Source organism: Staurois parvus, unplaced genomic scaffold, assembly GCF_062004578.1.
Source record: "Staurois parvus isolate SC_StPar_1 unplaced genomic scaffold, SC_StPar_1.0 ptg000114l, whole genome shotgun sequence".
Taxonomy (NCBI): domain Eukaryota; kingdom Metazoa; phylum Chordata; class Amphibia; order Anura; family Ranidae; genus Staurois; species Staurois parvus.
The window spans coordinates 7,569,114-7,594,564 of NW_028317910.1; the positions used below are offsets into that span (position 1 = coordinate 7,569,114).

General features: G+C 39.4%; 1 protein-coding gene across 6 annotated transcripts in view; it reads left to right on the forward strand.

Moving 5' to 3' along the window:
- The window catches only part of CACNA1C (calcium voltage-gated channel subunit alpha1 C), a 481,720-nt gene that overhangs the window by 390,173 nt on the left and 66,096 nt on the right, over positions 1–25,451 (forward strand). For 2 of the 6 annotated variants that reach the window (XM_089671829.1, XM_089671831.1), the window contains exons 30-33: positions 9,620–9,703; positions 19,206–19,235; positions 22,573–22,701; positions 24,898–24,963. In XM_089671829.1, the coding sequence (XP_089527955.1) occupies positions 9,620–9,703; positions 19,206–19,235; positions 22,573–22,701; positions 24,898–24,963 (309 nt within the window). Of the gene's footprint in view, positions 1–9,619; positions 9,704–10,215; positions 10,300–19,205; positions 19,236–22,572; positions 22,702–24,897; positions 24,964–25,451 lie in introns of all 6 variants that reach the window. The other 4 variants (XM_089671828.1, XM_089671830.1, XM_089671832.1 and 1 more) reach the window with 3 other exon arrangements.

A 25,451-nucleotide genomic window follows, 5' to 3' on the forward strand; every position in this document is an offset into this window, starting at 1 on the left:
CGGGTCCCCTGTCCTTTTTTCAGTCGGACCAGATTGGACACTCCATTCTCCCCTATGGAGCAGCAGATGCACAGTGCCTTGAAAAAGTATTCATACCCCTTGAAATTTTGCACATTTTGTCATGTTACAACCAAAAACATAAATGTATTTTATTAGGATTTTATGTGATGGACCAACACATAGTGGCACATAATTGCGAAGTGGAAGGGAAATGATAAATGGTTTCCAATATTTTTTACAAATAAAGATCTGAAAAGTGTGGCGTACATTTGTATTCAGCCTCCCTGAGTCAATACTTTGTAGAAATATCTTTCGCTTCAATTACAGCTGCAAGCCTTTTTGGGAAAGTCTCTATCAGCTTTGCACATCTAGAGTGACATTTTTTCCCATTCTTCTTTGCAAAATAGCTCAAACTCTGTCAGATTGGAAGGAGAACGTCTGTGAACAGCAATTTTCAAGTCTTGGCACAGATTCTTAATTGGATTTAGGTGTGAACTTTGACTGGGCCATTCTAACACATGAATATTCTTTGATCTAAATCCATTGTAGCTCTGGCTGTATGTTTATGGTTGTTGTCCTGCTGGAAGGTGAACCTCCACCCAGTCTCAAGTTTTTTGCAGACTCTAACAGGTTTTCTTCTATGATTGCCCTGTATTTGGCTCCATCCATCTTCCCATCAACTCTGACCAGCTTCCCTGCTGAATAAAAGCATCCCCACAACATGATGCTGCCACCACCATGTTTCACAGTGTGGATGGTATGTTCAGGGTGATTTGCAGTGTTAGTTGTCCACTGCACATAGTGTTTTGCTTTTAGACCAAAAAGTTCAATTTTGGTCTCATCTGACCGGAGCACCTTTTCCCACATGTTTTCTGTGTCCTCTGGCTTCTCACAAACGGCAAATGGGACTTCTTATGGCTTTCTTTCAACAATGGCTTTCTCCTTGCTACTCTTCCATAAAGGACAGATTTGTGGAGTGCACGACTAATAGTTGTCCTGTGGACAGATTCTCCCACCTGAGCTGTAGATCTCTGCAGCTCCTTTAGAGTTACCAGGGCCTTCTTGGCTGCTTCTCTAATTAATGCTCTCTTGGCATGTTAATTTAGGTGGACGGCCATGTCTTGGTAGGTTTGTAGTTAGTTGTGCCATACTCTTTCCATTTTTGGATGATGGATTGAACAGTGCACCATGAGATGTTCAAAGCTTGGGATATTTTTTTATAACCTAACGCTGCTTTAAACGTCTCCACAACTTTATCCCTAACCTGTCTGGTGTGTTCCTTGGCCTTCATGATGCTGTTTGTTCACTAATGTTCTCTAACAAACCTCTGAGAGTTGTATTTATACTGCGATTAAATTACACATAGGTAGACTCTATTTGCTAATTAGGTGACTTCTGAAGGCAATTGGTTCCACTAGATTTTAGTTAGGGGTATCAGAGTAAAGGGGGGTTGAATACAAATGTGCACCACACCTCTCAGTTATTTATTTGTAGAAAATGTTGCAACCATTTATAATTTTCTTTCCACTTCACAATTATGTGCCACTTTGTGTTGGTCTATCACATAAAATCCCAATAAAATACATTTACGTTTTTGGTTGTAGCATGACAAAATATGGAAAATTTCAAGGGGTATGAATACTTTTTCAAGGCATTGTAAATGGACTTATGTCCATTTACACCCGCCTACATTCAATCCAATCCTCTAAAAACAAACGGAAGGGGACCCGTTCCCCTCTGTCTGGGCGGATTGGATGGGAGGGCAGTTGGATTTAAATGGACATCCGGTCCACTTACATCCGACCACCCATAGAGCAGAACAGGCTATTTCCGAACCTGTCATCTGCCTGCTCTGCTCTGCTCAGTGGGGGATCAGCAGACAAATCTGTTTACATCAGCATACCCATAGACATACATTGTGGTTAAAAAAAACTGACTGATGGATCCAGAGTGAACACCCATGTGAAAGGAGCCTAGGATATCATGAGTTCAATCGTATCTGTTGCCAAATCTGTTATGTTGAGCTATGTCTAGTGTCAGATCTAGTGTGTAGAGCCTTTCATAGAACCATATCTGGTTTGAAAACTGATATGCAGTTTCACGTTAGATTTTAAAAAAAATATATACAGCCACATTTATTGCCATATATGGTATATGGAGCCATATCTGTGCTAGATATGATGAGTGCAGTTTTATCTGGTGCCAGATCTGTTGTGTTAATCTGTGTCTGGTTTCAGACCTAGTGTGTAGAGTCATATGTACAACATAAACAGAGATGAAAATCAGAGCCATATCTTGTACCAGATCAGACATGCAGAACTTTATCTCGTGTCAAATCTGATATCTGTAGAGCCACATGTATTGCCAGATCTTATATGCTGCCACATCCTATACACTGAACCATATCACATACCAGATTTTACTTATGCAAGCATATCTGGTGCCGGATATGGTAATCAGAGGCACATCTGCTACCAGATCTGATATACATAGTCATGTATCGTACCAAATATGTTATGCCAAGTTGGGTCTACATTCAGACTAAGTGTTAAGAGTGATACATAAAAGCAGATCTTATACACAGTCATACCTGGTGCCAAAACAATAATGTGGAGTTTTGTCTGGTGTCAGGTCTAGTATGTAGGGTAATATTTGATCACAGAGTTGTATCTGATGCCAGAGGGCTTAGATTACTATTTGTAGATTTTAAGCTGAGTGCTCTATGTTTTTGTTCAAAATCACTTTATGTGACTTTTGTAGCTGTTTTGATATTTCTGTTGCAATTTCTCATTAACTGGTCATATTCTATAAGGGTAGGTTCACACCTTTGCAGTTTGCGTTTGATCCATTTCTGCAGTGCATTTTTGCATGTGCCTTTTTACTGTTTTTTTTATGCATTTTGCGTTTTTTTTTATTTTTTTTTACTTGTTGCCCGTCAGATTAAAATGCAAAACATTCAAAAACGCACTACATGCTTTTCTGCAGCATCTCCATTGAAGTCTATAGAACCAAAAACTCAACATTTTGCATTTAAAAAAGTCCCTGACCCTTTCCAAAAACCGCACCGGGTGAAAACGCGGAGATGTGAACCTGTGCCTTAGGAAATCATGTTAAATGGACTGCTGTGTGTTACCGCAAAACCCAGCGGAAAACACATAGGTGTGAACCTAGACTTATGGTGGAGTCTTCTAAGACCTCATCTGGACATAGCTGGATATTTCTACACTTTTGGTCATTTTCAAGCTAAGTTTAATCAAAAATTCCATTGCTTCACAAAGTGGAGGGGGTTAGCAGAGACATCTAGTGGAAGGGGATGGTTATTGCATGATATGTAACATTATCTAAAACCCCTAAAACTAAAACATTTACACATTTAGCACTGCCAACCTTACAAACAAATATAACTGTTATCACAAATCATTCAAATATATTGAAAACTCATACATATTTTGTTAAGGGCAACAATGTTTAATTTAACTTTCCTGACATTTCATACCATAAGGCAGGTCTGTGAAATGATCAACTTTGCAGATAGTATGCAATAGGAAGGTTCAGATTTTGCTTGTTGCCATGGGATATCTGAAGACTTACCTGTATACAGTCACATTATAGGCAAAATTTTGTGGACACCTAACCATCACATCTATGTGACCTTGTTCGACATCCCAATCCAAAATCATAGCTATTGTTATGGAGTTGTCACTCCTGCCCTCCTCCCCCTTGAAATATGTGCCCATCCCAAAAGTGTTTAGTAGTGTTGGGGTCAGGGCTCTGTGAAGACCACATAGGTTCCTCCAGACCAAACTGATCAAACCAATTTTTGATGTATCTGGCTTTTTGAACAGGGGCATAGTCATAGTGGAGCAGTAAAGAGCCCTCCCCAAACTGTTACCACAAGGTTGGAGGAACACATTTGTCTAAAATATCTTTGTATTCTAATGTTTGTCAGTGAAGGTTACATGGCTATATGCTTGATTTTATGCACTTTGTTTTGGAATGAAATTTCCAACAAGCTCATATAGGTGTGATGGTCAGGTGTTTACAAACCTTTGGCCAAACAGTGGCTTGTGTACTAAAGAAACTGAGAATCTTCACACAATAAATCTTGGGTATTAGTTATGCAATCATGTAAAATCAAATTCGTATTTGCTTATTTAATTTGCATGATTGTGTGTTCAAAGTGAGCAGAATAATAGCTTTTTTCAAATAATTGGACAATAAATTATTAATTTACAAATTATGTGAAGTTTCTCTGCTGCTTTAGTAAATCAACACATGTATTCTATGTTCATCTGTTTATGGAATGCTCACACACAGAATTCTGTGTAAGTTAGGCCCAAAGACAAACCTTTTTGCTGGTGTTCATCTAAAACACAATTTGATGTATAAACTACAGTCCAAATTGTACATTTCACTCTTTTATATTTTGTAGCTAATGTAGGACTAATAGGGGGACCCCCTTTACATGGTGGAAAGCATGTCTTAGGAACCTGACTATTATATTGAGAAAAATCCAAGCATATTTGCTTATCTTCAATTTGTCAGCCATTTTTGCAGCCATTTTTATTATTGAATTTCAGATATATAAACAGTTAAATACATCTGTGCATGTATATGTGTTCACCTGCTGAAGTATTTGTAATTCTCTTCAGCCACTCTTGAGATCCAGGCACCTCCTGGCAGACAGCACAGCCAGCACTGGAAGTGCTGTTTGGACTAACATACTTCCATCCTCTTCCTGCTGATTGGACAATGATGGAATCATTGCATGTTTTGCAATCCATAAATTAAAGTATCCCTCTTTTGATATAGCTTTAGGAATGTCTCTGCCTGTGTTACAGTGTGCAGAGTTAACTAAGATGTAGTATTCACCCTTGGCAAGTAGCAATGTGAATGCTTCCTGCTGGGCACAATGGATGCTTCAAGAGCCTGTGAAAGCACAAATTTAAAAAAATTAATAGGGCATGCTGTTTGCGAAGTTGAATATTTCCCATTCTGGGCAGACCTGGACTATAAACATCTTTTGTAATTCCTCTGAACTGTTAAATGAATCCCACCTTGTTCATTCTGTAAACAAAGGAAGATACATTAGCATCATTGTCCTTGTCTTGCCTGTTTTCTGCTGCTTTTGTGTCAATATTTAATCCCAGCCTCAGCGTATGTTTGTGTTCTGTCCTGCTGTCCAGTATTATAACACATATTGCAAATACTCATTGATTTTGGCAGATTCTGAAGATATGGGGTTTGAGTGGCCAGGCACTTTATCACTATAAGATACTGTTCTCTTGAAGAGCAGTTGAAATCTTTCCTGCAAACCTGTCATGTGGACAAAGTTAGTAAAATGAAAAGTGTAATGAAAATCAGTGGTTTCGCAGTCTGCCTTCCAGACCCAGGGGTGCCTTGGAGTCCCCATACCTCCATGGCAGGCTTTTTCAAATGTTTTACCCCAGAGGAATTCCAGCAATAAATTTTAGGGTCTGATGGAACCCCTATTAAGACTAATCTATCTGCAGTGTCTTGGTACATTAGACTGGATCATGGCATAGCCATAGTATTTGACACCCCTGCTGTACAATAACATTTTATCAGTAATAATCACTACAGCTAGACAGTCACTATTTGCATATGAAATACCACCCAGCAATCAAGCTCAGAGAGGCTCTGAAACAAACCTTTGTGCAGGTACCTCTAAGTGTCTGCTTTTAAGTTCTGTGATCACTTAACACATTAGCAGGTGTACCTTAGAGGAGACCTATCAGAATAGAATTATGGCAGTTATTTTTTTTAAAGTACCATCTTCAGAGCTGCCAGCTACAACTTCTGTATTTGATAGATTATTTTTAATGTAACTAAGTAAGATGCAGTCCAGTACCTGTCCAGACCCTCCTTCTACATCATTCTGATTGACAGCATGGCTAGCATGGAGTAGATCAGGCAAAGCTTCAGTTGTATTATGGGAGATTAATGTATTTTTAGTGAGATAATACAAGATGGACAAGCAGGGGTCAACAGCAACAAAAACACTTCAATTTTAACTTTTAGAAACTGGAGCTTTGGGCACCAGAAAAGGTAATGACCTGTAATAAAGCTAATAAAGGAACCTAAAACGCTGCTTGACCTGTTGCAAAAGTTAGAGCAAGTGTCTGCTTGATCATTCAAGTTACATTAGCAGTCTTCCTGGGTTGGATAAATAAAGAGTAATATAAGAGCTGAAAATACTTTCCTGGAGAAAGCACTGTTCACCTAGGCATTTGGCAGTGTGAAACTCGTGTGGTGGAGTTCAGTTTGGCTGAGATCACATGACCAAATATCCAGGCTTTTGGTCATGTGAGTGACCCAGAAAGGAGCCTGGAGCAGCATTTCCTCCATGAATGGGAAGTATATCACCTTCTCTGTTACTTTGTATTTATTCATCCTAGCAAGACTTTCTTGTAACATTTGAGCGGAGGTCCATTTTAAGGTAGCCTTGGACATTAGATTGTGTTTGCCCAAGTGGATAGATCAGCTGACAGTCATTGCATCTATGTAAACCACCTGGCCCCACTTCCAGGGAAATAATGAAAAGCTAGTAACATTCCTCCTGTTGAGGCATAAACAGGCAGGCTCAGTAGATCCAAGTATGCATGTTCATGTACCTGTCTATGGAAATTAAAAAACATTTTGGCAAATGGGTCACTCCTGCCTGGCCCTCCATTCCCTGAGGTCTTTGGCTAATATAACAGATAGTTTCATTATTCTGAATACGTTTATACACTTTTACCGTCTCTTTGATTTAGCTTTATATCAGTCTTTGTATGATGACACCACCTCAGTGTTGAAGAAAACAAGTGATTGATTTTTTTATACAATTATTTGATTAGTATTTGCACATCAGAATGTAGCAACAATGGACAAAACAGCTAATATATTATTAACTGACTGTCACAGACTCACAAATCTCGAACGTGTACAACATATAAAGAAAATATTGAATGTATAGCTGTAATCAGCTGAGCCACAGATGTTCCAAATTAAGCACTGCCAAATCATTTTTAATTCTGTTCATCCAGTCTTGTAGTTCAGGCATCCCTGCAGAAAGCACAGTTGGTTCACTGATTTCTGCTGCAGCCATTTGAATGTTTTAAAAGACAAAGTTCCACCTATTACCTTTGTTAACCTAAACAAAAACTCCTTGTGTATCTCTCTAAAACTGATTTATATTTGTTAATAAGGGCCTAACTACCCCTTGACACTGGAGGCAAGCCCCACCCTGTCCATTAAAAGCACCCTCTTTGGCCTCTGGGACACTGTCATTGGACAAGGTAACGGCAGCTGGGTGAGAGTTGTATTGAAGATAGTTCAATTTAGCAGTTAAGTGAAACCAGCATCAGCAGATGCACAGAAAAAAGTCTACTGTTTTTGTGCATCCATCTGAAACTGGTTTTCCCTTCTTACTAAGAGCTCAACTACTCTCTAACACTGGGGGCAAGCACATCATGTCCAATGAAAACAAACCACTTTACTTTCGCAGATGGTGATGGCAGTTGGGTGGGGCTTAGACCTAAAATCCCCTATAGTCCCTAGTAGCAAAATGAAACCGTCTTCAGAGGATTGTACAAAAAAGGGTTTACTTTACTGTATAATAAAAGTAAGGTAGTGAATGTAGTTTGGTAGGTTCACTGTACCCGGTAGAGCTACTGTATGTCAAGCCCTAAGAAATATTGAAAAAAATCTTTAAGCTTTACTGGTAATCTTATTCTTTTATCTTAACTTCATGGGGTTCATTCTTTAAGTCAATGTGTCCTGTCAGCTTCTGCTCCAGTCTGCCACGTTTGATACATTGCTATAACCTTCCTGATGGTTTATATGTTCTCCATGTGTGTGCTTTTGTGTCCATGTTCCAGCCAGTATGAACTTTTATACTTTATTCTGTTGTTTCATCTGTCTGTCTGCATTCCTGTTTTGTGTGCCCTAAACTTACCTTTTCTGCTCTGATCTGCAGCTTGTCAAGGCCCAACATTTTGCTGCTTCTGTGCTCCAGTGGGGAGGATGCTGAGCAGATTTCCTAGTGACATATTCAAATTCCTCCCTATTTGAGCAGATGAGATTAGGCACTTAAATTTGGCATTTGAGCATCAGATGGACAGGGCAGAAGAGGTAAGTGAAATTCACAGGCATTACTTAAAGTAGCTGGTAGTTGTTAGTCACTTTCAACTGAATTTGTTCTGTGATGCTGAAGTCCTTTTTCTAGCTTCTCCAAGCCACTTCCTCAGTTTCTTCAGTGACTTGTAAAAATCACAAAACACCTTACAGAACAAATCCAGTTCAATTTGACTAACTACTGCTAGCTATACCATTACCTGAATAAATAAGAACCTTCACAGACAAACCCAAAGTAGCTTATCGAAAACTTAAACAAGTTATACTGAGCATGTAATCAAACAATGCACAGCTGAGGTTACTTTCATGTCAAAATAATCATTAGATCTTGAAATATTATACATTCTGCTGCCTTTATATCTCTGGATCTACTGACTGTTTCAAAAGAAGGCTTACACATGCTGTTATCATTTGTAAAGTTTTAATGACCCAAGCTTGTGACAGGTTTACTGCAAAGGACAACACCATGCAAAACTGACATTTCATGCTTGATTGGTTACTGGTCAGTTGAGTCCCATACTGGCTCCTTACAGAATACGGTTGTGAAATCTCTCCACCATAGCAGCAAAACCTCTATTAAAGCCAAATGATGGTGTGACCCTCTTCTGATGGTTTCTACATAATGCTGAACAAATAATTTAGGTGTCCAGGTAAAAGAGAGTGACATCTTCGGTATGGCTTTTGTAGGAGGGGTTGAGACACAAGCAGGGAAGATCTCACAACTGAAGTCTCTGAGCAACAAAAGAAGCCTACCCAAAACTGAAAAATAATCCTTTTTTGAAGGGGAGGGGATAGGAGGATTGGATGCCTGTTACTATCCATATTTCACCCAAAAGTGCATTTTAATGTTTTTGTTATCACAGCTTGGTTTGGACTTTGAAAGTGGACCCGTCACTTCTGTTTAAAAAAGTATGAAATAGGCTGTACTCATAGTCATGACTGAGGTATGATGTGTAGATCAGCAGTGTGCAATCCTTATCAAGACAAGACCCTCAATTTTATAGTGTGCTTGCCCTAGTTGATGATAATTTTCAGTTGGAGTTATGTTCTGTGGATTGCACACCTCTGATACAGAAGTCATTTTAAACATTGCTATTACAGACCAGACCAATCTCATGGTGTGACATGACCAAAAATGCAATGTGCACCCATTATGCCAATCCCACACACAGTGTGACCCAACGTTCTATAGACCAAAGACTGGGCACACCTACATCTGCCACTTCTCACTGTTAGCTAATCTATCCTAATGTCCGAATCACTGTGATCCCTGGGCTCTGCTTGGTATTATGGGTGGGGGAGGGTGGGATATTGAGGGATGGGATGGTGGCTGAACCTCTCTCTGCCAGAAGCGCTCTGCATGGCATTAGATGGCAAGCTCTGCTGGCAAGGAGTGGTTGTGCGGTGCTGCTTCCATGTTTGAGTCTGTCTAACAATCCTTTTTAATTCCCCACCCTGCCTTGCCTTTTGACCTATGTAGGGTTATTTTAGTGACCCCTGGAATGTCTTTGACTTTCTCATCGTCATTGGCAGCGTAGTTGACGTCATACTCAGCGAGACCAGTGTAAGTATTTCGGGGCAGGTCTGTTCCTTTCTCTCTTCCACCCCCTGCACTCCCCTCCCCCTTCTCTCTCCCCTTCTCCATGCTGGTTTGGGTGCTATCTTTACCTTTCTTCCAGTTTCTTTCTAGTGGTGTTTCAGCCCTGCCCCCCCAAACCCCACCTTCCCTCCAGGGAGAAGGGAGAGAGGGAAGGGAAAATACCCAGAGTGCCCCCTGCCAGTTAGAGTGGGGAGGGGGTAGATCAGGGTTTTTCTCTCCCTCGTCTCCCCCGTTCCTGCATTACTGGAGTGTCAAATGTGCGGCTGAGACACAAGAGGAGACAAAACATATCACTACGATGCCTCTTAAAACCTTTTTACGTTCTTTCTTTTGTTTAGACTTTTTTAGTTTTGCGTTTTTTCCCCTTGTTCACACTTTTTTAGTTTTTCTTTCCTTTGATTTTGTCTTTCTCTCTTTTTTCTCTCTCTTTCTCTCTCTCTCGTTCACTCTCCCGTACCTCCTGGGCTTCCATTCAGCACTATTTCTGTGATGCATGGAACACATTTGATGCACTTATAGTAGTGGGTAGCATTGTTGATATAGCAATCACCGAAATAAACGTAAGTAACTTACCTCTCTCTCCGTGACTGTGACTGCATCACCCCCCTCCCCCCTCCGTTTGTCTTTTATCATTTCCTTTTTCTTTTATTTTTATCCTTTTAGTTTGTTTTTTTTACTTTTATTATGTTTTTCTGATTATTTTCTATCGATTTTCCTGTTACCCTCTGGAAACATTGAGGATTTTTGCATAAGCTCCTCCTGGCATGATATAAACTGTATAGCAGGACTGGGCTGTCATGGATTCACTTTGGCTCGCTGGCACAGAAGGATTGAATCACAGGCACTGATGAAAAAGTTAATTAAAAACTGATTAATCTTGGCCTACACTGATCCTCTGTGAATAGCGATGGAATTAAATAAGGTCATAACTGTTTTTAGTGACGTCTTATGATTACTGTCATTAAGTTAAGTAGTGCCAAAATCCTTCACAGTGCTGTATAAAATGAGGACACACAGGGACATTAAGTTGAAGCCCAGCAAAACTTTAGATGCAGATCTTATAGGGAAATTATAAACCTCTGTTATTATTTAACAATTTCTTTTAATTTAATGGAGAGATTAAGGCCTCATGTACACTGGACGTTTTAAACTTCACTTCTAGGGGCATCTTGCATTTTTTATGCCTCTAAATGCCCCTAAGTGTTGGCCTATGTATCCATGCATATCCTCGGCTCACTACTAAGAGCTAGGCAAATGCCCAGTGTGCATGGGGCCTTACCCTCACTTCTTGCATGAGCACTAGGACGGGAAATGAGACAAAATCTCCCAATGGGGACACTTGCAGTGGTCAGAGATTTCAGTGAGTAGATTTTTCCCCTTACTGGAGTTATTCATCTTACTTCTTGTTCTGATGATTACACTAGAAGTGAGGGGAAATCTCTGGATGCAGCCACAGACCTATACATGGGATAATCCAAGATAGATAGATACATACACACATACATGCATACATGATCTATGATATAGACATTAGACTTAAATTATTTTTTTCTTCATAATTGCTTGCCTGCCCAAAAGTGGTGTTGACAAGTTTAGTAAAAAATAATCCAGGACCCCAACTTGCAGAGGTATATTGGGCTCTAACCCAGCTGGTCCTAGTTTGATAAAATCGCTAGCCAAACTAATTTCAACTTTCAGTCATTCTTTATTTTAATGGATTTCTGTCCATGTTTAAAACATTGCATTGACCTCCAACTGTGTCCTGGCCTGCAGGGGACCCCAGCCATTTCCTGCTATACAGTTGTGGCTCTGTTCTGTTTATCTGTCACCTAGCATGATTAACCATTTCCTTTTTTACAGGGCTCCCCTTTTCCTCCTTTCCCCTTCTCCAGCCCACTAGTTCAGAATTAAAAAGGGCTACCTCCCCCACTCACAAGCCCTTTTATAGGAGCCTAAGATTTATTTATATATATATATATATATATATATATATATATATATATATATAATCACTTGCTGAGTAATTACAGTTACATGGAGTGTTGGTAGCCATTTTGTCAGTTTTCATAGAAAGGAGACAGTAGATGTATCAAGAATTAAGGATGGACCTATCAGCACCCTGCTCAGGTCCAAAGCTGCTAAAATTATGGCTACTGCAGTTTTACATAAAGGACACATTGGAACCTTCTCCATATACCTAGCCTCAAAAAAGAGTTTTAAATCTGTCTGAATTCCTGTAAATAGTAGAGCACCTAGGAAGAATCAAGAATCATAAAACAAAAAATGTTTTTTTTTAAGAGAGTGACTTCACCATTCACTAATATAAAAGTAAAGTAGATAAAACAAAAGTAGTAAAAGTAGACAAACTAAACTAAAAATTTTTACTACAAAAGTAGTAAAAGTAGATGAAGGCATGTGTAGCAATTTCCGTTTTTAACAGTAATTTTAGGCTAGAGGAATTTGAAAGCTAACCTGTCACTCCCTTTATTCATTAAAACTAACCTCTAAAATGTAGGTAAATCCAAATATTTCTCTTAGTTTTGGATCCAATGGGGAAGGATTAGAACCCCTGTATAATTCTGATTTGTAATGCTGTCCAAGACTCTGACTTCCCGGTTTTACCAGGAAAGAAGTGAGGGAAAATCTGTAAAAGCAACACAGACAAAAATAAAAATCTGAAAAAGATCTGAGATGGAATCTCTATGCCAAGAAATAATTGCCCAGATTCAAATTTATACTAATGTGTAATAAAATAAAAGACTTTATAACAGACCCAACATGTTTTGGAACCCAGATACCACTCTCTTCATCACAGCTTGAAGATGGGAAAAGAGTGTATATGTTAATAAAATACAAGTATTATAGCTGAAATCCAAGAATGAAACAAAATCTATCCTTGCAGTGGAGGTAAGATATAGGTAAAAAAAATGTTTTTTAGTTTATGGGTACAGAGATAAGGTGTGTTACTCAACCTATCCCTCGGTTCAGCGGGCTCCATCACTGTTCTCAAGCTCTGGGCTATGGGTGGCCCTCGGCATAATCATGCACAGTGCAAGGCTATTAACCCTGCTTTGTTAGTGAAAAAGCAAGCATGTGACTGCGGGCCGAAGCTACTTAGAGAGTATGCTATGGAGGATCAGTCAAATGGGTTAAGGTAGTAATATATCTCATCCCTGCACCCCTAAACTAAACAAGTATGTACGGTACTCTTGCTATGAGAAAAGTAAAGTAAGCCCACATACTTTGTTTGCAGTCAAGTCCATATACCTTTTTTTTCCATCTTCAAGCCCTGTTGAAGGGGGTTGTCTCTGGCCCCTAAACATGTTGAGTCCATTTCTCTTTGAAAAACTGAAATCTGACAGGGGTTCTGGCCTTCCCCTACTCAAAAATGTGTATTTATTTCTGTCTCTGTTGCTGTTGAAGATTTCCCTTCAACTCCTGTCTGGTAGAACATTGTGATCAGGGCAGGAAGTAGTGGAACATCTCTCCAACAGAGTCCCAGATAGCAATAAAAACCCAGCAGGGGTTCTAATCCTTCCCCACTTCATCCAAAAATAAGAAACAATGTTTTACCTGTAAGACCATGTGTCAGTTCATGCCAGTTTTTTTAAGTAAAGTGTCCTCAAAACCTATGCTTCCACCACACTACACAATGCAATAGCTGAAGCTCGCCTTTGTGTGGTATTAGGTGGGGATCGTGCCTTAGGAATTAATTTCCTAAAATTTTGAATTTGCACACTGTACTAATTCATTTTCAAAAACACACACATCAAGTGCAGCCTTTAAATGAAAGTCGTCTTTCTCAGAAGGTATTGAAAGGTTTACTTTAATTTTGTTTGTCACTTCTCATCTCTGTCTATTAATATCAGGTCCCTGACTGTCTCTAGTTTCAATTCTTTCCAAATCAATGACCTGGAACAAGCATACAGATTAGAAAGTGGGAGTGTCTGAAAACTCCTGATCTGATTGTTGGTCATTGACTCAGAAAGTACTGAAACTGTCCAATCAGCATGACAACGCGGGAGCTAGTACTGTCAGAAGAGGTCAGTATGGCTAGCCTCCATATTATCTCATGGAAGGTATATTTTAAGAGTTTCAGTAGGGACAGCCAGTCATTTGGGTGTAGGAAAGCCTACCCCCCAGTTTTTTGTTTATAATCTGGTCCATTTACACACTCATCACATGTGCTAATAAAACCATCTTTTACAGCAACCAGATTGTGTTTCCATATTTACAAGCCCTTTAATCCATAAACTGTAGCCAAATACTTGTAGCCAGGCAGCTCTGTGTTGTCACCTCTGTATATCACCAAATATGACAACGCTGAAAAGTTTATTTTTATAGAAATCCACCTCCCGTCTCACCCCACCCCCCTCCTTGCCCTTCTCTTTCACCTTTCTTCTGTACTACACGGGTCACCCCGGTTGAGGCATTTATAGAGTACTGTCTCTGCTTGTGTATGCTGTTTAGGTTTGGTCATAGCTAAACAGGTTTGCCTAAATGTAATCTAGGTATAATAGGCAGGTCCACCCAAATCTGATATTACAACTGGTGTGGCTTTCAGTAAGTTGAGTCAACTGCCAACTTATTTGTCTTTGGTACTCCAGCAGTGAGAATTTCCCTAAAAAAGTTTGTATCTACTTTTCTTCTGTGTCACTTCCCCTCCCACAATGGGGAGATTTCCATGCAATAGTTCGTGCTCCCCCCCCCCCTTTACAAAGATAGGGTTTCCCTGCAGTAATTTGTGTCTCTGCTTCACCCACGATGATGCAGTTTCCCTCCCAGTAAATTGAGTCTTTGCCCCTCACACAATGGTGGGATTTCCCCACAGTAATTTCCGTTCCTCTCCCCCTGCATTGGTGATGTTTTTCTTAAATAATTTGTGTCTCTGCTATTCCCACAATGATGTGATTTCCCTCCCAGCAGTTTGTGCCTTTACCTATCCCAAAAGTGAGAGGAATTTCTCCACAGTAATCTTCTTTGCCTCTGCCCATCCCACAAGGCCATAATGAAGGTGTCTCTTTTATGCAGTTGGTCGATTATTGAGTAATCTCAATCCATGGAGCTACCATGACACAATCCTTTGGCTTTGTAATGGTTGTAGTGGATGGGACTGTAAAATCAGATGTAAAGAGTAAGTAGGCAACATGTGGATTTCTGACAACTGGGGTTCCCAAGATGTTAAAAAGTCAGAACATTATACAGGTTGTCGGCAACCACACAATATTGAAATATGAGTTCTGGGTGGAGGTGGCCTTTAAAGAGGATGACACACGTCTCTAAGATTTCACCTCACCATTGCCCACTTTAGCCTAAATATTTTCTAATCGTTTTCTATTTTTTATCTAAAGTCAAACATTTGAGGTTAAACCGTCCTCTGTTTTTTGTTGTTTGTTTGGGTTTTTTTTTTTAAATCTGTGTCCCACTAAGGAGTAGGACTAAGCATAGATTTGACCATATTAGGTCAATGATCACAAGCATACTGTCCTCTTACATACATGCAGCTGCAAAGCAGAGAATGCCCCTGCTGTAGCTGATTGGACCAGCTCAGTTGGCAGGAATCGCACCTTCCATCCAGGTTCAGACCAAACCTGGGCTCATCCTTGCTGAGAATTCCCTACATTTCCTGTCTGTGCAGGAGTAAGTGGAAGGAAATTCCTCCAAAGTTAATAAGATTCCTTTAGATATTTGTTATCAGAACATACAGTCAGGTCCATAAATATTGGGACATCGACACAAATCTAACATTTTTGGCTCTATACACCACCACAATGGATTTGAAATGAAACGAACAAGATGTGCTTTAACTGCACACTGTCAGCTTTAATTTGAGGGTATTTACATCCAAATCAGGTGAACGGTGTAGGAATTACAACAGTTTGCATATGTGCCTCCCACTTGTTAAGGGACCAAAAGTAATGGGACAATTGGCTTCTCAGCTGTTCCATGGCCAGGTGTGTGTTATTCCCTCATTATCCCAATTACAATGAGCAGATAAAAGGTCCAGAGTTCATTTCAGGTGTGCTATTTGCATTTGGAATCTGTTACTGTCACTCTCAAGATGAGATCCAAAGAGCTTTCACTATCAGTGAAGCAAGCCATCATTAGGCTGAAAAAAACCAAAACAAACCCATCAGAGAGATAGCAAAAACATTAGGCGTGGCCAAAACAACTGTTTGGAACATTCTTAAAAAGAAGGAACGCACCGGTGAGCTCAGCAACACCAAAAGACCCGGAAGACCACGGAAAACAACTGTGGTGGATGACTGAAGAATTCTTTCCCTGGTGAAGAAAACACCCTTCACAACAGTTGGCCAGATCAAGAACACTCTCCAGGAGGTAGGTGTATGTGTGTCAAAGTCAACAATCAAGAGAAGACTTCACCAAAGTGAATACAGAGGGTTCACCACAAGATGTAAACCATTGGTGAGCCTCAAAAACAGGAAGGCCAGATTAGAGTTTGCCAAATGACATCTAAAAAAGCCTTCACAGTTTTGGAACAACATCCTATGGACAGATGAGACCAAGATCAGCTTGTACCAGAATGATGGGAAGAGAAGAGTATGGAGAAGGAAAGGAACTGCTCATAATCCTAAGCATACCACCTCATCAGTGAAGCATGGTGGTGGTAGTGTCACCACCTCATCAGTGAAGCATGGTGGTGGTAGTGTCATGGCGTGGGCATGTATGGCTGCCAATGGAACTGGTTCTCTTGTATTTATTGATGATGTGACTGCTGACAAAAGCAGCAGGATGAATTCTGAAGTGTTTCGGGCAATATTATCTGCTCATATTTAGCCAAATGCTTCAGAATTCATTGGACGCCGCTTCACAGTGCAGATGGACAATGACCCAAAGCATACTGCAAAAGCAGCCAAAGAGTTTTTTAAGGGAAAGAAGTGGAATGTTATGCAATGGCCAAGTCAATCACCTGACCTGAATCCGATTGAGCATGCATTTCACTTGCTGAAGACAAAACTGAAGGGAAAATGCCCCAAGAACAAGCAGGAACTGAAGACAGTTGCAGTAGAGGCCTGGCAGAGCATCACCAGGGATGAAACCTAGCGTCTGGTGATGTCTATGCATTCCAGACTTCAGGCTGTAATTGACTGCAAAGGATTTGCAACCAAGTATTAAAAAGTGAAAGTTTGATTTATGATTATTATTCTGTCCCATTACATTTGGTCCCTTAACAAGTGGGAGGGACATATGCAAACTGTTGTAATTCCTACACCGTTCACCTGATTTGGATGTAAATACCCTCATATTAAACCTGCAGTTAAAGCACATCTTGTTTGTTTCATTTCAAATCCATTGTGGTGGTGTATAGAGCCAAAAATGTTAGAATTGTGTCGATGTCCCAATATTTATGGACCTGACTGTATGTCCCCATTGGAAGATTCCTTTTCTGATGGCAAATCAAAATTTTGAATGCCAGTACACTTTACCACTTCATATAGTATTCCTGATTTTGATTCAGCTGTGCTGGACAGTCTGCATACAACTCATATTCCAGCACAATTAAAATCAATCACTGCTGGAGAATACAAAGACATGCCTGAGGAGCACAGAAAAAAAGAAAAAATTGGGATTCATGCATTAGTAAAACTTGCAAAACAAGGTAACCACATTTAGGAATTCATGTCAAAAGTGAATTTATTGAAAACATAGTTGTTCTTTTATTATGTTCTCTATTATCCTAAAATTGCAACTTAAACAATTCTAATTATTTAAAGTATATACAGTCAAAAAGTTTTTTTCTAAATATGACTTGGAGCAGATGTGGTGGTTAGGTGTTGTGACTTCACTGACTTTAATATTGTTCTTGGTCAGTGTCTCAGAAGTGGTTCACTTCAGAGACAACCAGGTAATTAGCATTTTTAGATGGAGGTAAAAAATTATGAACCTCCATACTTCTCAGAGTATTATTATTATACAGGATTTATATAGCGCCAACAGTTTTCTCAGCACTTTACAATATAACGGGAGACAATACAGCAACAATACAGTTCAATACAAGAGGGATTTGAGGGCCCTGCTCCTTGGAGTTTACAATCTAGGAGAATAGGTTGATCCCTTTACTGACAAGTTTAGGTTTTCACTGTGTTTATCCAGTAAATACATTACCCTGTGGCACTCAGATTGGGCAACTTCTAGCCCCAGGCATGGAGGCATGCTGGGACTTTTGGTACTTCAGCAGCTGGAGAGCTATAAGTGGCCTCCCTCCTTACCTAAAAAAAATGCTAAAACAAAACAACAAAAAACTGAAATTATTGCTAATTCTAAAACAGAAGGAAGAAGCTGTCCCACTTATCCTGTCACTAGTAAGTCACTGACCTGGAACAGGCACGCAGTAAGTGAAGTTGGATAGTGTTGGTCCCTGCACCTTTAAACAAAAAGCAGCACCTAATTTTGTTCCCACAGATGCCCTTTAAAGCAGCATTTTCGCACTTCTGAAATTGCTAGTGATTGATTGTGATTATGAGTAGTGATCATTCGCTACAGTTATGGAGAAAATGGCTCCCTATGGAATACGGTATACAGGTAGCAAGAAGTAGCAGTTTAGGAAACTTTGACCCTTAAAGAAAAATCCAGTAATAGAAGACACTAAATAATATCTCCAAATTCTGCTATCTTCTAACACTACTTCCGCCAGCAAAGTCTTCAGCATGCAACATTTCTGGGAATGTCAAATGCCTACATCCCCCACAGTGCATCATTCATCTGCCGGAGGCATTAGCGTTTGAAGACAAAGCTCTGATTTGTTTGCCAGACAGTTAAGTACTTGCAGGAATCTTTTATTGGATTATTTTTTTGGATCGCTTTAAGCTCCCACATCATTCATTAGTATGTTCATCATTTCTGCATTCTACTTGTGTACCTCATTTTATAGGGAGCCATTTGTTTCACACATGTACTTATGTAGTAGTGATTTTAAGAAGTTTGACCAGGCTGTTTAAAATCACCATTGGTGTTCTAAGCTAGGATATGACTTTTTCTCAATAAAGAACCTTTCTGCATTCTTATGGCCACATTATAGAAATTTGATTGGGTACACTGTAGCAAGTTGACTGGCCACCTTGTAGTAAGTTGTCTGGCCACATTGTAGCAAGTTAACTGGCCACCTTTTAAAAAGTCCTCCATCTCTTGGGTAACTTCTTTTGGCAGCAGATTTAAACCACATTCATCACAAGTCCATCCAGCCTATATGGCAGATGAGTGTTGTAGTTGCAGCAATTTTGTTGCAGGCCTCATAGAGATCCAAACTCCAGAATTGTACAGGGTTAATAATTTGATTGTATTTTGTCCCAAATTTGCTACTGTCCTTTCTATCTACCCCCCCCCCCTTCTCTTGTCCTGCTACCCCACCCCCCACCCCACCTCATTGTTAATCATATTGCTGTACTGTGCCCCCGTGTGGATTTAGCCGGTATTACATCTTACCTCTGTCTGCCTTTCTTTAAAGACAGGTGAACACTCTCAATGCCACAATATGGTAAGACCAAGATCCGTTCAGAGCACTGTGCCCCCACTTTTATTTTCTCCTCTGACACACGTGTCACAGCTGTGTGCCCCCCTGACCTCAGGGCTCTTCTATCTCCGATCCTTGTCTAGTCTCTGTGCATGCCCTTTGGCCGCCATGTTGTACTTGTGTCTCTTGAAATGTGATCTTGTGTGGTTTATTGTGTGTTAATTTCTGTACCTTGTAAGCTTTCTCTTGGACTCCTCCTCCGCTTGGGCAAGTTTGGCAGACAAAATGAAAGTTGGCTAAACTTTAAGCCAGATTAACCGGGAGAGGACAGAATCGTCAGAGTTTTTGTTGCAGACAAAAGGCAGTCATTGTTTAAAGCTCCAGAATAAGAGCTCATGAAACTGTCCAATTGGACGTCCTCACAATCTATGACTGTGATCTTTCAAATGTCCTCAAAAGCTGTCCTGAAAACATTTAAGTTGCAGTAGTAAAGAAAAAAAAACATCCAGTTTTCATCCAGTCAAGTTTTGTATAATGCACAACAGCAGGCTTTTTTTTACAGGGGTTTCCTGGTAGAACAGCAACATGTTGTTACTTGACTCTATGCTATAGGCCCTCCAGTGTCAAGTGCAGAGAACTGTACTTATAACCAAGAAATGCTTCTGGGAGGATTTAGATTCAGGGCTATTCAGAGAATATGGCCATAGGACTTCAATAGGGACCACAGGAATTAACCAACGACCAAAGGTATTAACGAGGGGCTATAAGAATTAGCCAGGGACTACAGGAATTAACTAGGGGCTATAAGAATTAACCATATCACCACGGGCCATGGGAAATAACCAAGGACCATAGGGGTTAACAAAGGACCAAAGAATTAACATGGGGACATGATATGACCTAGAGGCCATAGAAATTTAAGTCACAGGATCAACCAAAGGCCAAAAGAATTAGCCATGGGCCATAGGATCTAATAAGAGGTCATATGAATTAAGTAGAGGTCTTAAAAATTTAAGAGGTTCCAGGAATCAACCAGAGGCCAATTAATTAATCAGGGATCATAGGAATTAACCAGAGACAATATGGAATTAACCAGAGGATATAGGATTTACCCAGATGTCACAGGAATTAACCATAGACCAGAGCAATTAACCAGAGCCCACGACAATTAACCAGAGGCTGCAGGAATTAACCAGGGCCACAGGAAGTAATCAGAGGCCACAGAAATGAACCAGGGGTCACAGGATTTAAATGGTGGACAATTGACAGATAGGCTTTGTTCATCAGTCAGTCTAAATGCATATTTTTCAAACAAATTTATTAAAGTGTGCCAAAAAAGTTTAAAGATTGCTTTCTTCTCCCTACAAATTTGAATAGTTGACACATACATCAAACCTTTGCAATATCTTTACATATTAAAGTGGTCCTGCTACTCTCATGTACATGTTAACAGCCATTTTTAGTCTGAACCAATATTTTGTTGTAGACTTCAGGGTACTAATCACAACCTTGATCTACTTTCTGATAGCACAGCTGATTTACATGTCAGTTTATTTACATTTAGCAGAGATCACATGTCCACATGCCTATTTTCCCCTAAGACGTGATTAGCACAGGAGGGAGCCTGGAGCAGCATTTTCTTCACAACAGTCAAATATTTTAGTCTTCTGCTATTTTGTGTTTCTCCATCCCAAAACATTTGATAACATACTGTAGGTATATACTTTAGGATATACAGTAGGTCCAATTTAAATCTAGATCTTTATGGAACATTTTATCTCAAAATTAATCAAAACAATTTACAAGAACCAATTCAGACACTGGGAATTTATAACAATTTAAGAAGCAGTCCAGGTTGGCCATCTCCATGTCTTCAAAAAGATGTTAAGGTAATTGAGACAAATTGTGGTAAGCAGCCACTCTGTAGCTCGCAAGACATCTAATTATTCATAACTGTCCAACGCTGTCTGGCATTTTCTGGAGTGCAAGGTGTTAACAGCCTGGCACGTCGTCAGCAAAAAAACTTAGCGGTTCTGTCCTCTTTTTTTATGTTTTTTTTCTTTGCAGAAGCTCTGTGTTGGGGTAGTAGTTGGGGATTGGGGTTACATGAATACTAGGGTGGTATAGACTTAGTGTCTAGCTTTATATTAAATTTAGGGAAATATATGCATTTTTGTTTGTTGCTTATACTTTAGATGTAGTCACATGTAGTCCCATGTTCTGCACAAAGCAGGATGAACAGAAATAATAGGGGAGAGACTAGGAAGTAAACATAGGCTACTAAAGAGAACCTGTCTTTTTGTCATAACAATTTTGTTGACCATTATTCAGCACCTTTCAGACAATCAATTTTCTAGATCCTGGGTACTCCACTAAGAAACAATACTTTTTGTTCCTGAGTGGTATTGCTAGGAACAAGCAAATTAATAGGATTTATGCTGCATACATGGCTGCCTTTAAATCAATATTGAAAAAAAAAAGGATTTTTGTTTTATCTCCCTCTGTATTGGGGTTGGAGACCTACAGTATTGCCAACCACTCCCTAATCCCAGTGCATTCTGGTCTGCTGTAGATTAGCACTGCCCTGGATATTTGAAGATTTGGGTGACAGCGTTGGCCTAGGATCTCTTGATCGAACAGAGGTAGGTTGGCAATACTTAGATTAGTCAGCAATGCAAACTCTAGTTTCTTGATTTAATAAGAGCCTGCAAGGAATAAAAATAGTTACCATTGCTGACTTGTTTTTCAAGAAACATGTTCCAGAGCCATAAATTAGATCCTTCCTTTACTGCTCAGGGAGGCAGTGACCCGGGACAGGTGCTTGTTTTGGGTCAAAGAATCACTAAAAAGAAGGAAATAAGATGATAGCCCTGGAACATGCATCCTGAAAAATAAGTCGGCAAATGCAGCACAGATATTTGTAACCTGACAGTTTTATTTTAATATGTGATTGAGGCATAGGGTTTATTTAGGGTTCTTTAAGGAATGCAAAACATTATCATGTTATATTTACACTCAACAATCTCAATATTCTGCCATGGCAGTGTGCTATTGGCTAGATAACTAGGCAGACTTCCTAAAAGTCATCAAGATCCCTGAGCTATCCTTTGTGATGGCTTTTCCCAGGGAATTGGTAGTTTTAGTACTTTTAATACACATAGTTGCTGCTCAGGCAGCTGTTGCTGCAGAGTTGCTCAGACTGCAAGATAGCTAGGATTTGAGGTTGTTAAACCTAGACCTCAGATGTTGGTAGGGCAGGGCACAAATAAGAGTATAATAGGCAGTGGCATCTTTCACAATGTGGGTGTCCACATTGCTTGCTGCGGTATTCGCTATAACCCATGTCCGCTGTATATTCTAGCAGGGTGAGGAGAACTCCAGAATCTCTATCACATTCTTCAGGCTCTTTCGAGTCATGCGTCTGGTGAAGCTTCTCAGCCGAGGAGAGGGGATCCGCACCCTGCTCTGGACCTTCATCAAGTCCTTCCAGGTAATGCAGCGCATCAGAGCCAAGACATGCCCCTTCCTAGGTACCGATCTGATCACATGACATAGTGAGCAACATTTCAAGTTGCTCTGGGGCTGGGGTAGGAATATAATGATTCAGGGGCCTGGTTGGGCATTTATGAGACCCACTTCCACCTAGACATGTATGATTCATTTTAAAAAAAACAAAAAAACACCGCAAATCAACCCCCTAATTCAAACAATGCCTTAAATACAATGTAGAAGTCAACAGAAATAGGATATTCAAATTAATTGATTAAAGTGGCTTTCCAAAAAATATCATACATATTATAGTGCCCAAATTAAAAATATCATTCATATTATAGTGTCCAAATTAAAAATAGAAGAAAAGTCCTTTCTCCCCAATAGGTTGTGAAAAAAATAAATATCCAGATGAGATAATGCTTCCACCAATCACCAGTGAAAAATCAACATCAACAGCACTCACCGGATGATGGTGAGTAATGCGCCTTTTAGGATGTTATGGACTCCTAGACCCCCTTTATAAGCTTTCAGGGCTCCTTCCCACCATATAGTATTCTCTTCCACTCACTCCTGCCTTCTCCTCTCACCAAACTCCACAGCAGTGCAAGGGAAAGAGGTATATAATAGTGTAATACTGCTAGTAAAAAGTGCAATATTTGGTAAAAATTGCCAGACCACTCATATTTGTTAAGATGAATAAAAGCATCTCTTTTATTGCCTCCATAGGCTTAAATGAGTTCCACTAATTCCACTCCTCATACCAGAGACCTCATAGCCTGGTTGTAGCAAGGGATGACAGGATACAGCTCCAAAAATGGCCGCTTGGAACGCACCGCTCGGCGTGTGTTCCACTCACCGGAAGTGACGCGGGACGTCAGGGCGGCAGACCGGAAATGCGTCAACGTGTTTCGCCCCCATCCACAGGGCGTTCTCAAGACACACACCTCCAGTCTCAAGCCACTTAAATAACAATACAAGGTCCCTCCCCTTCTCTCCCACAGGTCAATTAAGACAAATATATAAACTATTAACTGTCATCCCTTGTTCACACCCCGTGAGATTTCTTCACAATGGTATCAAATTGAATAGCTCAGATCTCTTCTAATCGTTAGTTCACCTCCACACAACTTTATTATAATCTTGAACCAACCATACCCAAAACTCATTAAGAGACCTGAGACATACAAATGAACATAAAAACATATCACCAAAAATTATATATATATCAACAAGATATGACAACAAAAAAGAGGAAAATAAAAATAAAGTAAATTAAAATATATAATATATCTTATACATTATATATTATAGTATGGATGTGTATATATAATCTTGAGGAAACAAATACCACAAAAATAAACAAAAAAATAAATAAATATATATATATATATATATATATATATATATATAAATAAAATAAAAAATTAATAATAAAGAAAATTAATTAAAATAAAATAAAAAAAAATTAAATAAAAATTCAATTAAAAATAAAATTAAGTAAAAGTAAAAATAAAAATAAATATTGTTCCCTCTGTATGCATACCCACCTATAACAATTAAATTGCACTCGGATAAAGCTACCAGTTAGATAAATAACAGTTAATGTCAATCTCTGCGTTTAACCCTTCAAGGATCAATTTCCCCATCTGATAGATCCATTTTGTTTTATTTTGAGAAATACTTTTAACCATATCATCCCCTCTCCATGGGGCATCAATCCTATCTATCCCACAGAATTTTAAAGATGTTGGATCCCTATTATGATAAACCCTAAAATGATGCGACAAACTATGATATTTGAATCCTCCATATGTGATTCCCTTGGTCTCTGAGTCATGTCGAATCGATTTAAAAATAATGAATATACAAAACAAATCCAAATATGGGAAATGAATTACGAAAACGAATCATTCTCATATAACGAATATGACTAAATGGAATTATTAACTTGATGGATGAATCCGAAACTAAACAAATGTTTCCATTGTGCGCATCTCTACTTCCAACAGTATGGGTCATAAAGCTCCTTTAGATCTCAGGATGTGAAAATAACACAGCCTGGCACTAGTAGTTAGGTCAGTCTGTGTGCTCTCTTACCACCTAAATTTACTTAGAGGACAAATGGTTGCTCTATAGCTGAATTCTTGCAGATTTTGTTCTTTTTGACCATATCTGTATTTCTGGTTTTCTACAGGCTCTTCCCTATGTGGCGCTACTCATTGTAATGCTGTTTTTCATCTACGCCGTGATTGGAATGCAAGTAAGAATTAATATAATGCAACACAACTGACACCTAATGCTAACCTAACCTTCCTTTCTTCTTCATTTTGCTCTCTTGTATTCTGTGCGTCTTGCTCCTTGCCAAGTGGTGGTAAAGTCTCATGCTGCATTGTAATGTGGAATGTTTGAAGTTCAAGTGATATACAGGTGAAACTTGAAAAATTATAATATTGTGCAAAAGTTCATTTATTTCAGTAATGCAACTTAAAAGGTGAAACTAATATATGAGATAGACTCATTACATGCAAAGCAAGATAGTTCAAGGCGTGATTTGTCATAATTGTGATGATTACGGCTTACAGCTCATGAAAACCTCAAATCCATAATCTCAGAAAATGAGAATATTACATGCAATCAATAAAAAAAGGATTGTACATAGAACAATATCAGACCTCTGAAAAGTATAAGCATGCATATGTACTCAGTACTTGGTTTAGGCCCCTTTTGCAGCAATTACTGCCTCAATGC